This window comes from Pogona vitticeps, chromosome 3, assembly GCF_051106095.1.
Source record: "Pogona vitticeps strain Pit_001003342236 chromosome 3, PviZW2.1, whole genome shotgun sequence".
Classification (NCBI taxonomy): domain Eukaryota; kingdom Metazoa; phylum Chordata; class Lepidosauria; order Squamata; family Agamidae; genus Pogona; species Pogona vitticeps.
The window spans coordinates 70,296,228-70,313,451 of record NC_135785.1 but is presented as its reverse complement, the minus strand read 5'-3'; the positions used below and the strand labels follow the sequence as shown (position 1 = coordinate 70,313,451).

General features: G+C 39.5%; 1 protein-coding gene across 3 annotated transcripts in view; it reads right to left on the bottom strand.

Annotated features, from left to right (window-relative positions):
- Positions 1–6,394: 6,394 nt before the first annotated feature.
- LOC110087221 (scavenger receptor cysteine-rich domain-containing protein DMBT1) overlaps positions 6,395–17,224 on the bottom strand; it is a 43,035-nt gene continuing 32,205 nt past the window's right edge. For 2 of the 3 annotated variants that reach the window (XM_072995438.2, XM_078391192.1), the window contains 5 exons: positions 15,211–15,246; positions 13,823–14,001; positions 10,589–10,980; positions 7,896–8,167; positions 6,395–7,013 (listed from right to left, as the gene is read on the bottom strand). In XM_072995438.2, the coding sequence (XP_072851539.2) occupies positions 6,865–7,013; positions 7,896–8,167; positions 10,589–10,980; positions 13,823–14,001; positions 15,211–15,246 (1,028 nt within the window). In that variant the 3' untranslated portion in view covers positions 6,395–6,864. The remainder of the gene's footprint in view (positions 7,014–7,895; positions 8,168–10,588; positions 10,981–13,822; positions 14,002–15,210; positions 15,247–17,224) is intronic. The other variant, XM_078391191.1, reaches the window with a different exon arrangement.

Genomic DNA, 17,224 nt, shown 5'->3' with positions numbered 1-17,224 from the left:
GACATCTGAATATAGCCCTTAAGGCCTGTGAATGTCCAAAATGGCCCTTTAACAAGACAATGTCCCGACCCAGCAGGACAATCAGTCTGAGACCCAGAGCTCATGGAAGAATCTGATCATTCCTTACATGGCAGGTATGTCTGAACAGCTCAAAAGCATTTTTGATAAACACCACATACCTGAAACCCACAAATACACTAAGGCAGAGACTCATTCACCCAAAAGACCAAACACCTAAACACAGCAGGAGCAATATAGTATATGTGGTCCAATGCAAAGAGGAGTGTTCAGAGCTCTACACTGGAGAAACCAAATAGCCACTAAACAGGAGAATGGACCAACACAGGAGAGGCAATGGCTCAGGACCACAATCAGCAGTGTTCCTTCATTTAAAGGACAAAGGATACTCATTTGATGCCCAAGATATACTCATTTCGGATGGAGAAGATAGGTGGTTTGAGAGAAGGGTCAGGGAGGCCATACATATACATATAGAAGATACCTTACTCAACAGGGGTGGAGGCCTTAGAAACAATGTCTTCCATTTATCACACTGCCCTTTCATCCTTCCCTAGAAAGCTCAGGAAAGCTCAGAAAGACCACTATTAACTACTGTTAATGACCCATGACAATGGGTGGGGAAGAACTATAGAAGTGGGATTTTCACTCACTTCCAGTCCTTTGTTCATCTAACGAGCCTATTCAGACCAGGGGGAAGTGTAACCAACATGGAGGATTATATCAGAGGTCTCCTACCAACTCTCCTCAGACTGAAGAAGCTTCTTGAATGAGTAGCGAAATGTTTCAACATAATAAGAAAGAAGTCCAGTTGCCATGACTCAACTTCCAGATATTATTTTTATTGTTACAGAGTTTCATCTCCTGTATAACTCATATTTTTTATTGTTGCTGAATTATATTTCTAAATAAGTATAATTCTATCATATTTTATATGGGAAGCCTTCTGTTGAGCAAAGTATGCAAGCATGTGATTGGTTGTCTTGTCATTGATAAGCATTACTGTGTGGAGTTTAACTGGGTTTATGAACATCAAATCAATTGAGTCAAATATTTTTATGCCAGCTCCAAGAATCCCCACCCAGCATGCTGGTGGTAGACAATTGCAGATATTATAGCTCCAATACACATGAAGAGCCAAAATCTCCTACTCCTGAACAATATAATAAAGGTAACATTTATTGTTGTGCCCATATATGACCATGAAAGATCTTGTATCCTCTTGATGAAAAGCACTTCTAAGAATGTTTGAAGTCATGATTAGAGATTGGAATGAATGTAAAAATGGATCTTTTTTTCGATGAATGTAGCTGATTCATCATATATTTGTTGATCCGTAATTGAATTATTTAGATTAGGCATCCTTCAGTCTTGAGAGACTATGGTAACGTGCTCTGTATGAAGGACTTGGAACAACATCTAGTGTGGCTGAGAAGGCCAATTTGAGAGTGACAATCCCTTCCACAATGAAGACAAATACAATCTGTCCCCTGTCCAGCTCCCTGATTTTGCTGCTTTCATGACTGCCTCTTTGCCTTGGCCTGCTGGACAAGGGTCTCTTCGAATCAGTAGAGGCTGTGATGCACTGCCTGCCTCGAGGATAAATGCTCAGATGTCAGGGTTTCCCATCTGTTGAGGTCCATTCCTATGGCCTTCAGATCACCCTTGCAGATATCCTTGTATCGCAGCTGTGGTCTCCCTCTGGGGCAATGTCCCTGCACTAATTCTCCATACAGGAGATCTTTTGGAATCCGACCATCAGCCATTCTTACAACATGTCCAAGCCAACATAGACGTTGCTGTTTCAGTAATGTATAAATGCTAAAAATTCCAGCTCCATCTAGGACTATTCTATTTGGAACTTTGTCCTGCCAGGTGATATCAAAAATGCATCAGAGACAACTCACATGGAACATGTTCAGCATCCTCTCCTGCCATGCACAAAGGGTCCAGGACTCACTGCAGTACAGGAGTTTGCTTAGGACACAGGCTCTATAGACCTGGATCTTGGTGTATGCCCTCAGCTTCTTACTGAGCCATACTTTGTGAATCTAAAGAACATGGTAGCTGCTTTGCCAATGCATTTGTCCAGCCTGACATCTAGGGAGAGAGTGTCAGAGATTGTTGAGCCAAGGTACACAAAGTCATGAACAACCTCCAATTCTTGTATGGAGATGGTAATAGAGAGAGGTGAGTCCATGCCGTGGCCCATGACTTATGTTTTCTTTAGGCTGATTGTTAGTCCAAAGTCTTGGCAGGCCTTGCTAAAATGATTCATGAGGTTGTTGGAGGTCTTCAGCAGAGTGGGCAACAATGGCTGCATCATCGGCGAAGAGGAAGTCCCGCATGCATTTCAGTTGGACTTGGTCTTTGCTCTCAATCTAGAGAGATTAAAGAGCTTTCCATCTGATCTAGTCCAGAGATAGACACCTTCTGTTGCAATCCAAAGGTGTGCTTCAGCATGACAGCAAAAAAGATCCCTAAAAGGCTTTTCCTTTGGTGCCAGGAACTGAGTGTGGTACTATTGCTTTTCCATTCCCTCAATTTAATTTTGAAGGCCGCCATTTTAATCCTTCAAATAGCAACTGGAACATGAAGAATCCCTTTTGGGTGCTGAACAGCATCTCTTTCTTCTGCCCTGTAGTCACTCAGGAATTGAACAAATATCTCTGATTCAGTCCTTTTCTGCACATTAGCCTGAAGACAATGTAGATGCCTAGTATGGACCAAACAGAGATTTTCACTTTGTGACATTTACCACTTTGAAGCCAATACCCTGTTGCATTACAAAATCACAGATGAGTAATCATGAAAATAGTCTCACAGTGGTTGCAAGATCTGGTTTTGAGTGATCAGTTGATTGAAGGTAATTTGCCAGAACAGGGGAAAGCATTTGTCATTTCCATTACCCTCCAAACAGAACATTAGCCAGGGTCTTTTTATGTATCCATAAAGGAGAAAGATTGAATTATTTAATTTTTTTTCTTTATTTAAATATATCACACTAACAAAAACATTTCCAGGGTTTTGACCCAACAAACAAATCAGATCTAATGCTGTCTAGTGCTGCATGGCAGATTTTCATCATCCATAGAGAGAAAAGAGGAAAGAGGAAACAGATTAAGCCTTTTCTCCCACCACTAACCTGAACAGCACTTGAACCACATGGGAAAAAAATCTCCTACTGCCCATCCCAGGCAGACTGCCTAAGGTATAACGTGCTTACTCAAAAACAACCTGCAAGCAGTTTTGCTGAAGTAGGTTACATTTTCTTTGGAACTCCACAGTAAATAGGCGGGGAAGTGCTATTCTTATTTGCTCAGTCTTGCACAACCAGTGTCCAAAGATCTAGTGTTGAGAGGCTAAATGTGTGACCGGGTTGAGACATCCCAGTATTTCATTTTGTTTCACTTCTTAATTCTCATCATGATCCCTGGAAACTTATTGTGTGTTCATCTTCTTACCTCACACCTCCACAAAATCTGAAACATGGGGCATATAATAATGATCTGCTTTACAAGGGCACTAGGAAGATTAGGGGTGAAGGTAAAGAAGTCAGTCCGAAGGCAAGAGAATTAGGGGTGTCACTGGAGGAAAAAACAATTGTTGCTTGGAACTCAGACTTACATTCTTTCACACTCACATGTAGATTCTTCTTAGCTCACTTTCCCTTCTGAAATTTTTACTTTTGCAGAATTTGAGTGCTCCAAGGCCTTTAGGCCTTAACTTGCCTTGATTCTGAGAGAAACTTCAGTTTTTACAATGGGGCAGACTAATCCTTCTGGGAGACACTATACCTCCCTCTTTTCCTTTTGCACACTCTCTCACACACAGACTGATTTCACTATTCTATTTTACATTTTTTTTTCTTTAGATTTTCCCATCTGGATTCTTCTGGATCAATTTTCCTGCATATTTCTCTGAATCTTCAGAAACCTGTTCCTTGGGATAGGTAGCTATATGTCTTTTCTTTCTCAGTCTTTAGGACAAATATCTGGAACATAGTGAGCATCAACTAGAGGACTAGTGGAATGTTAGGGACAAATACAGGGTTTCATAAAGGACTAACTGTGGCAATTCTGCATAACTGTAATTTCATCTGATACTTTAATACAGGTTGTTCTGCTTTACACTTTTTATTTCACTATTGCATTGTATTGTGTAAGCAATCCATTGATTTTCCTTTTATTTCTTTTATATTGTTCCTTCATTCCACGAATCTTATTTCCTGTTTATCTGCTGTGATTTAAATAAATATTTCCATTAATTATACTTGCAAGTGGCCTAGTGTTATTTCCAGTTATGCCCTCCTACCCAATGGGGTAACAGGAACCTTGTTATCAATCAGTGCAGTTCCTACGGGAGGCAGTAGAAGATAGGAGGGCCTGGCGTGCTCTGGTCCATGGGGTCACAAAGAGTCAAACATGACTAAATGACTAAACAACAGCGACCTTTGACCTAAGAAAGAAGGAGGCTCCCATCCACTTTGCAAAAGATCAGATCTTAGCTCTCCATGGCTGAAGCAAAGATCTCGAGCACAGCTCCAGTTCCTTCCAGTTAAGTGGAAGGAAGCAAGAGATCTCCTCCAGATCTTTGCTTCAGTCAAGGAGAGCAAAGATCTAATCTCCTTCCTTTTGCAAACCCAGTGGGGGCTTCCCCTTCCCTTGAAGCCCTAAACACATATTTATTCTGCTTAAGGGTTAATTCGGACACGTTTACAGGTGATTACAGGTAGAATATTGCTTTGCAATATACATTTTTCATAAATTAAACTATTTTAAAAATTATTATATTTTTGTATTTTCTGGCAGAGGTTCCAGGGCAACTGCCTTCACTGCTCCCTTATAAATCTGTCACGCTGACTAGTGGCTACTATAAGGCCTTCATGAGTTCCCACTCAGAACTGAGGAAAACCTCGTGTCCCCTACATTTTGAGAGGTTTAAAAGGTTTAGGGCAATTTTTAGGAGGAAAACAGATATCTCTGAAGTGACCAGATTGTTTTAAAAAGAAGGTATATTTCTATTTCTTACTTGGTAGTCAGACAATTTCCTTAAAAGAAAGAAATTATACCAGCTGTAGGCTTAAAACATCTAAAGCACCACATCTGTTGCTCCTAACATAGACAACAACCATCTTATATTTATCCTCACCTAGCAATTGATATTCAGTAGAACCTTGTCATGTTTGTGATATATGATGTTGAGTTTGATTGTAGTTTTTCAAAGGTGTGAAGCAGATATGCTGTCATACGAAAGGCAACTGCCTCACTTCACCTAATGACAGGGTTCATCCTTAAGAGAGAAAACCCATGTGTTTGTAAAATGTTATGGAGTATTTGATCCAAATCAATGTACAAGGAAGTGTCTTAAGAGCTCATCAACAGTATAACACAATTTCTTATCACTTTTTCATTTTTCGTAATACAATGCCTCCCATTTTACATCCATTACAAAATCCTGGAAGATTTATTTGGTATTATTGTTCACCATTCTGTTAGGAGCTGCTTTAATTCAATATTTCCCACATCACTTTGGTAGCACTCATAGTGAACTTTGATGTTTCTTCACATTCAGCAAGCAAGAGGTGTGCATGTGTGCATGCATGCGTGCATGTGTGCTTGCTTAATCCAAAACTAGTGATGTCTGAGTGCTTCATATGCTGAATTTCCTTCAGTTGATCAACCTCCATTTTGCAGTGAAACTTCCTACACAAAGGGAGTGAGTGGGAAAGGTAGGGGGAGGATTTCTATGATATGGCATATTTTTTCTACAACCTATGTTTGAAGTACGTGGGTTTGGACATGTTTATGAGTGATCTAATGAGGAAGGCCAGATTACTCACAAACGTGTTCAAACTTGCTTGTGGGTTCAAGCATAGGTTGCATGTGTGAAATGTCATAGAAATCCTGCTCAGGGTTAAAGCAACTATTCTGCTTTTCAAAGAAAACAGTGACAGCATAATAACAAAGATAATTTGGACAGCAAGATCTTTTATTCAGTATCTAAAAGGTAGCCCTGTGTTTTTAAGCTATTTGTAATCCTAGTGGTTTGAAATGAATTAAAACACCTTAAGCAAAAGCTCTTCAACTAATCAGGCTAAAATCTACCTGCTATCTTATGTTTTGGCAGGAATCACACTCAAAAAAGGGTACCAAATGCCATACACTGGAAATAAAAAGAGGTTGAAATATAGTTGGATAGGTATTTTAAACTCTTCCGTGATATATTCCTTTGCAAAGATTTTGATGAAGTCCAACAACTGACCTTTCTAACACTGTGTTTATTAAGAATAATTAAAACCAGTTTGTATGCCTCTCTGCCAAGCATAGCATTGTACAATATTTAGGCATAGAATTGTTACAAAAGTCAAGTAATATGCATTGGGTAGAAGACTTTATTCAAGTGACATACTCAACAAAGACAAAACAGGAACCAAATCTTACAAAGGCAGTGACAGCATCTACAGAAGGGTCACTAGATATAAGAGGTTGGAGGGGTGGAGGAGGGGGAGGAAATCTGGTGGCTTTCAGAATGGGCTGCTGCCGCTGCTGGTCCTAGATATCAGACCCTGCAGTGAGGGATAATGGGATTTGCAGCCCAAGAACAACTCCAGCCCTGATATAATCAAAGAGTAAATCTTTATTCTAGACTTTTAACTGAGTTGTGGCTTCTGCTGTAACTTACTCAATGAACATGCCAGCCATTGATTTAACTGATTCTACAGTGCAATCCTAAAAGAAACCAATCCCATTCAGAAACACATGTTACAGGTGCATTTTAAAAAATATTCTGCAGAAAGTGCTTTATGAAATTGTATGGCCTGTTTATATTGCCATTGTACTGGTATCAGTAGATTTGATGATAATTATTTCTTCTGAGTTTAATGCTTAGAAGAAAGCCAGACAGAACAAATACCATGCCAGCTAGCAGCACAGCAGCAACAGTAAGTGGGATGACTGGATCATCTTTCTCTGGATGTACAGTCTTAACCAGGTCTGTAAATGAGAAACACAGGTTGAAATGGTATGTCAGAAAATCTAAATATAGGTCTATCAATACAGTGAAGGAAAAAAAAGGTTTGTTAGAAAATCTATATATAGGTCTATTAGTATTGTGAAATAAGCCATTCAAATCAATAGTTTCAGGGCAGTTCAAATCAGTTCAGATCTGTATGTTCATCCTTCATGGCATTGCTTACCAATCTTGGCTAACCCAGGTGTTTTTTGACTGCAGTTTCCAGAAGCTTTAACCACCAGCTGTTCTGATCAAAATTTCTGGGAGTTACAGTCCAAGAACACCAGAGCACAGAGTGCTGTCCTCTGAAGATGCCGGCCACAGAGACTGGCGAAACGTTAAGAAGAACAACCTTCAGAAAATGGCCAAAGAGCCCAAAAAACCCACAACAACCATTAGATCCCAGCCATGAAAGTCTTCACGAATCTGTTTCTTGGTCTTCATCTATTCCTAGACTGATAATCTTAGGGTCTGCCTATCAGTCTTTCCCCCCCCTTTGTCTCTTTTCCTGACTGTCAAAGGAGCAAACATGGTCTCTAAGGCACTTGTTTATCTAGTTAGAATTAGGCTTTAGGCTTTTCTATCTTGTATGTCACATTTTTAATAAAAGTTAGTTGATCTTTTTATTACTTCTGCCTGTTTTATCATGGGACTAACAATCAACATGTCTACATGGCACTTACTCTGCCACAGAGAGAAACCATTAACAGATTTTTTCTTTCTTTCTCAGCTTGTGATCATTCAGAACACAATGTACATGATTGCTCCTCTGTTTCTAACCCCAATTCTGCGTTTTTTGGGATAACACCGTAACATTACTTTGAGGAATAATAACAAGATATGGCACTATAAAGACAAGTTACCCTGTTTCCTTTTTTCCTTGTCTTCTTCCTGGAGCTTGATTGGTCCAACAACAACCTCCACCTTCTCCTGAGGTTCATCCACATCCCTCTTTCTTCTAGTTAAACATCCCTGGTAGCATCGGGAGGAGAGGTCATCTGCCTGGCACACTACCAGCTTGCACTGCAGATAAACTTCATTGTATTGATTAAGAAACTTAAAAGAGCTGAACTGGAAGCGAGCTTCATTATTCCTTGGTGAATACAGACTTCTGTAGGTAGAGTCCTGTGTACATCTGAAAAGTAATATCAAACATAGTTCTTCCAAGTTTATTTAGAGAATGGGAACAAACTCTGATAGGTGGGAGGTGGCTATTAGAACCCCTGAAGCCATCCTCAGAGTTTGTGAAAGTAGTAAGAAATGAATAGAAGTAATTTGCATTTGAGGAAAAGGGAAGGCTGCTGGAGATCTCTCTCTGTGTATGTGTCTGGCTCTCTCTCTCTCTCTCTCTCTCACACACACACACACACACACACAGAGAGAGAGAGAGAGAGAGAGAGAGAGAGAGAGAGAGAGAGAGAGAGAGAGAGAGAGAGAGAGCTCCTGTGCAGGAAGCTGTTCTGACATTTATCCAACTCCCCCACCCACCCAAATATTTTTCTTGCCTCCTGGCACTCTCTAGTTCTTGGATGTATTTTATTTTAATTTTTTTTGGCTTTTAATGAACTCTGCACTTGATAGTTTCTGTAATTAGATTTGTAGACTGAGGAAAGTATTGGAGAGGGTGATCTCTGATTGCTAGAGAAACAGTTTGGACTCTTCCATTCATTCTTGCTTTCAAAGCATGCATACAAAATTTGATTCCCCACAGTTCTGAGGGCTTAGAGAGGTAGCAACTAGCCAGCCTCCTTCTCAGGGTAGAATGCCTTCCCACAGAGAAGCAGAATCTCAGGACAGCCAGGAGAGGCTGCCAGGTTTCATGCCCATCCTTTTCACTGAAGTCTGAAGTGAAAAGCAAAGAAAGCTCCTTCTGACTCAGAAATTAGGCTCCTCCTGGTGGACAATGCACTGAAGTTTCTGTGATTTTAGCTTGGGTTCTGATTTTGTTTGAAAAAGACATAGGCCAGTGCTCTGTTCCTTTTCAGATGTGCTACAGCCAATCTGCAATCTGATTCATCCTGACTTCTCCCCCAGCAACACTCTAGCCTCTACCCGTCCTGTTTCATGGCTCTCAGCTCATGGCTAAACCAGAGAGCTAACCTGGCTGGACAAGGGTGGATAGATGTTTAGGAGAAACAGTGTCAACCACCCCAGTTATTTCTGTGTTCCATGGATCAATCATATAATGTAAGAAGTTCTCGAAGTATATTCAATAAACCATTCAAATCAATCAGGTGCATGGAGTATACCATTTTAATCAATCACTCGTCTTGTATCTAAAATGGGCATTTGTCCCAGAAAATGGAGTCACATGTATCCCTTTCAGCTTCAAATCACCAAATAGAAGAGAATACTAAATAAAGGGTATGCCACACCTTATACTTGGAGCCAGATGCTAGTTGCAACAGATACATGGTTGGCATGGCAGACGTTGAAATCCTAAGTCACTCCCGACTTAGAATGAAGAGTGAAATCCACCAGAAGGTGATCCTGAGAAAGTCCATCATCACACGAGGGATAACTGCAGACAGCTCAATAAAGAGACTCTTGGGCAGTGGCGTGAGCAGTACACCTTACAAAGAGCACATATGGGAGAACAGGAGGACAAAAAGTGCCATCCTGTCTAAGAAAAGAGATCTGCTGCCTGCTCCTTCCCTAGAGAACTTCTACCTGAGACACTTCCACACCCTTCTGTTGTGAGTCAGCTGTTCTGCCACCATCAATCCCTACCCTTGAAACATTTCTGGTCCTATGGCAGGACATATAAGCTGAGTTGCTGAGGAGGTGGGCCTGCTGTTGATGGGAGCACCACCAAAGATGTGCATGTGTGTCAATTTGGGGGGGTCGTGTAGGGAGAAATGAAAGTGAAGGCCAGATTCCATGTTTAAGTGGAAATGAGGAAGGGAACTACCTCATGCTTGATCTATTGGGTCACAAAGATATGTTGGGAGAGGGAAAACATGATGGAGGTGCAGGAGCTGTTAAAAATACAGTGGGGGAGATATAGTAGGGAAATCCAATGAGGTGGTTACAGAGGCCCTTTTGAAGGTACCATCCCTGAAAGAGGTGAGGTGGATGGCATGTCGAAATAGGGCCTTCTCAGCTGTTGCCCCCCAACTTTGGAACACCCTCCCTATAGAGATCCGCCTGGCTCCAACACTTTTGGATTTTCGGTTCCAGGCAAAGACCTTTCTGTTTAGCCAGCATTTTAATTAAATAGTATTCTTTAGCTGGCCATATGAGCAGCAGGATTTATTGATATTAATGTTTTAATGGTTGTTTTTAATATAACTTATTATAATATTGCCTATTCCTAATGGTTTAATGTTTTTAAAGTTTTAATATTGTTGTACGCCGTTCAGAGACCATTGGTAATGGCATGGCGAAAAAAATACTGTAAATAGATAAATAAACAAACAAACAAACAAACAAACAAACAAACAAACAAACATGGAAGGAAATCCATCACTCCTTGTCTTGTAATTGTTCCCTTATGTATACCAAACAGAAGGTAAATTATCTTGTATAAAAAGTTCTTAATCTGAACTATACTTACCCATCTGTGATTAAGTCATAGGTCAAATCTGTGAAGCTATCAGCATATGGAGATGATACACATGTGTCTACGAATAGTACCAGATTTGAGTCTGAACTGTGGAGAGTAGCTTGGACGTATAAATTCTGATTAAGTGAAACAAAATATGGAGACCCATAGACTTGATAGATGAAAGACGGTGATTGATAGAATGCAAGAGTCACGTTGTAATGGCCATATTGTCTCTCAACAATGTCAATTGCGTCTTGGGCAAGAAACGCTGTCTCCACGACTGTATTTTCATTCATTTCACACATGACATGTAACTGAAAGTTTCTCTTCCTTGTAATGATATAACCTGAGACAAGTGTCCTGATGATGTTTGAGTATGTTATTGTGTTATTATTTGTTTGCTAAACGGTAAACAAAGAAACACAAATTATATCAACAATATAAGTAACTCTGCTCTTGGCATAACAACATGCGCTATATTAGATAATTTTAATATATACTGCTATATTTCACAGTGTAAAAAGCTACTAAAACGTCACTTTATGAGTCTATTTTACTGTATTTCTGTTGAGCAATATAAAAAAGAAATAAAACGAAAGCTAGGATATAACTTTTTAAAAATATAAATACTGTATAGAAGAAATTAATATTAGAGAAAGGGAGAAATATTTGAAAAGAATGCCACATCACTTTGATGTACTCAAATAAAGTGGAACATTGAGATTAATATTATAGCTACCTTTCATGACGATCATGTAATCTAGAATGTTATGAATTTCTCTAACAAATATTGAATTGTTTGATTTTTTAAAAATGATTTCATTCTCAGAAGAGAGGACATTTAAATACAGAAAAATGATTTACATCTCCATTTTACAGTGCAAAATGTTGAAAGGGGCTATTGCATTCATAACATTATCTCTCTCTAAATTGGCATTGGAAAACTGAGATGAGTGTACCTTCTATACTCTATTTTTTGAAATATATTATATTAAAACATCTATATTAGGACTGTTCATTGGCTTCAGCCAAATGCAGCATCCTGAATGGAATTAATTGGATTCACATAATTTGTATGAGATCCTTAGAGAAACAAAAAGGGCAGATTTGGTTCCAGAGAAAACGAAGGCTTTTTGGACTTACTCAGTGATTCAAATATTTGAAATGGAGGAAGGGAACAGGACTACAAGAAGGGAACAAAGCATGTGAATAAAGCATTAGGAGAGAACAAGAGGAACTGAATTTTGTTGAGTAATAGCTCCAACATGCAATTCGAAGGCCTGTCTGGACTGGCTGTTTTGGTGCAGGCTACAGAAGGTGAGGCTGAAGAGTGGGACGATGTGCCATTTGGCATGCTCCTCCCATCTGAATGGCACAGGACCCTTTGTAGATCTATTCACTGTCAATTACTTGTTTTCCCTGAGGTTTTGCAGAGGGTCAGGGGAAGTGAAATTATTCATGTCTGTTCGATGCAATAAAATCACTTTGTTTAATTTGTTTATAAAAAATACTTCTCTTTCTGTGTATTGCTGATTGAGAAACTGTCCACAACCGCAGTCTGGATCGGCAATGCAGAGATAGGCAAATAATTCAGAAAAGAAAAATTAAATGATGAATTGCAACAGTGATCATCCAGCAGTCATTTAAAAAATAATTTCACTTCCCCTGACCCTCTGCAGACATGAAGGGGAAGGATTCAGTTTTTGATATCCTTCAGAATACTGGAAATTGATGCCAAAAGGAGATGCAAGGTTCTAGTTTACTCCAGTCCAAGCAAACACACTTGCTGGTAATGAACTAAACTGGAGCCCTCCAATCCGTGCTAAAACAGTAGAACCTCCCAACAGGGTTCAAAAAGTACAGGTTTGGGCAAAATTGGTCCACGTCAGTGACATCCATGTGTAGACACCAGGAGAAAAAGTGGACCAACTCAATCCATCAGTGCACTGAACAGGGGGACAAATGCCCATGTGGACAGCCTCTGAGGCTAGAGGCATTTTTCAGTCACACTTTAAAGTTTCACAGTAAGTACATCATTGATGCAAGAGGTCTGAAATTTGATACATTTATCCCTCTCTTTGGGGTCTATTGTGTGACCACATTTAATGTGCAAAACACAAAAGTTATAAGCATTTTTGTTTTCCAATGCAAGTGAAGAGGAGGGCTGCAATCTGAATTTACAAATAAATTTGGACCCAAGGCAGAAATCAAATTGGTGGGACCTGGATGACCACTGACCAAATTGGCATCTGACGTGTCAAACTGACCTTTTATATATATGGACCAACCCAAGCCATCAGCACACCGAACAGTGGGATAAATGTCCATATGGATAGCCTCTGAAGCCTTTGTTCAGTCACACTTTAAAGTTTCATAGTGAGCACATCCTTGATGGAAGAGGTCTGAAATTTGATACATTTATTCCCCTTTTTGGCGTCTATTGTGTGACCAGATTTAATGGTCACACAATAGACCCCAAAGTGCAAAACTAGAGGTTATAGGCATTTTGGTTTTCTGAGGCAAGTGGGCAGCAATCTAAATTTACAAAACAATTTGGATCCAAGGCAGAAATCAAACGGTGGTACCTGGATGACCACCAATGTGGTCCTGAGCAGGTAGATGTTTAACAAACACCTTATGCTTTCTGGAGAAAATTTCCCCACTTCTACTTTGACATGATTAAAAGCTTAGATCTGCATCATACTTAAAACTAAGAAAGGGTTGCCTTGCCTCGGTATCTGAAATTAATTTGCTGATTCTGATAAAATAAATTATTTATTAATGCTAACCAATTAAAGCTGATGCAAGCATTTCTCATGACTACATTTCACATGTTCTTCAGAAAACCCAAAGAACAGAGGTCATTCATTTGCAAAGGCATAGTATCTTTTCTGGATTAGGAGAAACCCAGGCTGAAATGCACAACTCCATTTCGCAGTGGGAATCATGACACCAGCAGTACTGCTGATTAAAGGCCTTTTGCCATTTCAAGGTGCACATGGATTGCACAAAATATAATAAAGTTCCACACATGCCAAAATTGCAAAAGGAAGCCTTTAATCAGCGGCAATTGGTCACTTTTGATAATGACATTCCTGTTACACAGGCAGATTCTACTCAACAGGATTTCAGCCGTAGCCCTACATCTTTGTTGGCTCATCAATTAATTGGACAAACCCTTCTCCCATTTAGATTATTATGTTATAAAGGATATAACAGTTGCTGCAACTACAAAATTCTCACCTGTCTTACTGTGCCACAGCCACTGAATGGTATATTGAAGATAACATAGTCTTCTAAAAGCTGAGGTGCACATTCTGGATCTGAAGAATTCAGATACAGATCCCATTCCTTATAACCTAGCGACCGGACATAGGCTCTGCTGATGCGTGCAACCATGTACTCTCCCAAACATGAGAGTGCTGAATGATGATACATAGAAATGTTACAGCATGTAAAGCAAATACATTTCAATGTTAACACAATTTTAGTTCCTGAGTTGACTTGTGGTTCATTTTCAGTGGGTTAGAAAGGGTTTATAGTGCCTCTGTTGGTACAGTAAAAGTAAAGGTTCCTCTTGACAAATGTCCAGTTGTGTCTGACTCTAGGGGACATTGCTCATCCCTGTTTCCAAGTCAAAGAGCCAGCATTTATCCGAAGACAATTTCCGTGGTCACATGGTCAGCGCAACTAGACATGGAACGTTGTTACTTTCCCACTGTGGTGGTACCTATTTATCTACTTGCCTTTGGATGCGTCTGTTGGTAATATGTAAATAAACATTTCCTTTTTCTGAATGGTAAAACATGTCTGATCGATCAACATGGCAGGAAACTGACTAGAGGCTGTCAGGGAATTATGAGGAGGCTGTTAGGAAATTAAAACACCATATTGTTGGAATTTGAGGTAATAGGTGGGATAAGTCAGTTCCTGTGTTTCTTTTTAAGATAAAGGCTTGGAGATGCACCCAGACAACCTGGTCTTGGGGATCCCTCCACCTTCCAGCTGGCATCTCTATTAAAGATGACGATCTTCATGTAAATCCACAATAAGGTAATGCAGGTAATCTTGAAATGTCCCGTAGATGACAATGAATTTTATTCAACTATGATTACAAACATTTACTTCTATACTCGCTTTCTTTTAAGAAGAGCCCGTTAATTGTTTGGTTTCTTCTCCAGAATATTACCACGGAATTTAAACAATTACTGTATTTCTGATATCTGAGCAACAATTCTTGCCAAGTCCCACAATATGACAACTAGCCAATATTTGAAATTCCTCATAATTCATCATTTTTAATGGTGAAATGTAAATTTGAATTATGTACAGTACTTATGGGCAACAATGGAATCCCATAATTCAAATTGTTCATAACTCATAATTAAGCTGAGTAGGTTTCGGATCAATCCTAACCATGAAGCAAAGGTTAGTTCCTGACACAAAGTGTATTTAGTGAAAGTCATGAAGTTATGTCAGAGCAGAAACAGGACCAAATGTTTAAAGTTGTACCTGACAGATGCATTTATCCATGACTCATTATTCTGCGTTGTCACTTGCAGATCTCGTGCTCAAATTTTTTCAAACATATATTTACAACTAAAACCTTAAATGGAGAAACCAGAACTTACTGTTTAAAGGGCTTGATGCTGAATTTGCAGGAGGAACTGTGAGAAAGGTAAGCATAACAAAAATGAGCAAACGTTTGCATCAAATTAACAGTTTGACATTTATATTTGATAGAGTTTAGTTTTTCTCTTTCTTTTATTTTTTAAATTACTACATACAATCAAAAATGCTGCACAAATATGGTTAACCCACTTCTATATTTTTATACTGAAGACTGCATCATAATTCACAGAGTAAGCTCATTTGAATCAATGGAACTTATAAATGACTTAATTCACCCAATCCCTATTGATTCAATGGGCCTCCTCTTGTGCGATTTACTGTATTAAGCAACCAGATTTCAGCCAATGTGTTCTCATTAATGAATCTGATTCAAAGAGTAAATATGAATCAGATTCAAAGCATATCCCTTCTCTCACCAATGATCCGATGAAGGAAAAATACAGAACAATTTTATTACATGTCAATAAGAAGGGACGTGGTAGCGCTGCAGGCTAAGCCGCAGAAGCCTGTGCTGCAGGGTCAGAAGACCAGCAGTTGTAAGATCGAATCCACGCAACGGAGTGAGTGCCCGTTGCTTGTCCCAGCTCCCGCCAACCTAGCAGTTCAAAAGCATGCAACTGCAAGTAGATTAATAGGAACCACCTTGGTGGGAAGGTAACAGTGTTCTGTGTCTACGTCTCACTGGCCATGTGGCCACAGAAGATTGTCTTCGGACAAAATGCTTGCTCTATGGCTTGGAAACAGGGATGAGCACTGCCCCCTAGAGTCGAACATGACTGGACAAAAATTGTCAAGGGGAACTTTTACCTTTACCTTTTAAGAACTGACACATTGGCCAGAAGCCTACTGACTATTTATGTTTCCACTAAGACGAATGTCTTAGTTGTGATGGCAAATTGCTACTCAGTAGCAAACTGTTTGTTGCATTCTGAGGCATGTTTTGTAACTTACAGGATTTTCCTCACACAAATAGAATGTGTCAATAGAATTCCGGCATATAAGGATATCTGTAAGTCAGATCTGAAGGCCTTGGGAATGGACCTCAACAGATGGGAAACCTTGATATTTATGCATTCAGCTTTGGGGGGAGGTGGTGCAACATGGCCTCTCCCAATTTGAAGAGACACTTGTTCAGCAGGTCGATGCAAAGAGACAGTCCCAAAACTAGCAAAATCAGGGAGCTGGACAAGGGACAGATTGTATTTGTCTTCAGTGTGGAAGGGATTGTCACTCTCGTATTGGCCTTCTCAGCCACATTAGATGCTGTTCCAAGACCTCTATTCAGAGCATGTTACCACAGTCTCTAGAGACTGAAGGATGGCTACAGGGAATGATTCTAACAATTATCCATTCAGTAATGTACTACAAATATATTGGATTAATTATGTTACTTGTACAAGGGAGGAGTCACTATTCCACTGTGTAAGCAGAAGCCCTGTTGCTATAAAGTTTCTGAGGTGGAGAAGGCTCCACATTTGTGTATTTAAAAATTGGCAAGCAAGTAGAGCACATGGGCCATGGACATCCATGGAGCAATATGCTTAGCATTCCACAACAGGATATTTTTGAGAACTACCTCTTTACCATCTTTTTAAGGCGACATACTTTAAAAAACAATCAATACAAGTAGAAGAATAGCACTGAGAGCAAAAAGGAAATAGGACATTTTAGGCAGTAGGGTTTAAACATACCCAAAGCTGAGAACAAGAAACATCTGAATAATCAGCCTTACAGATCCCTCAGAGAAATAGCCACAAACTGAAATGCTAGTTTGGTTGTTAACATTAAGTATAAGATTACTTTAGAAATGGGACATAATGAGTGTCAAATTCAACCCTTGGCTGAAAATTGTATCTTCTCATCATACTTGGTCCTATACCAGAAATGTATCTTCCCAATGTCAATCCATTTTATTAATTTAAATTGAATTATTTAGACAATGCACTCATTTCACACACTAGCAAGGCAATGCTCAAAATCCTACAAGGTAGGCTTCAGCAGTATGTGGACCGA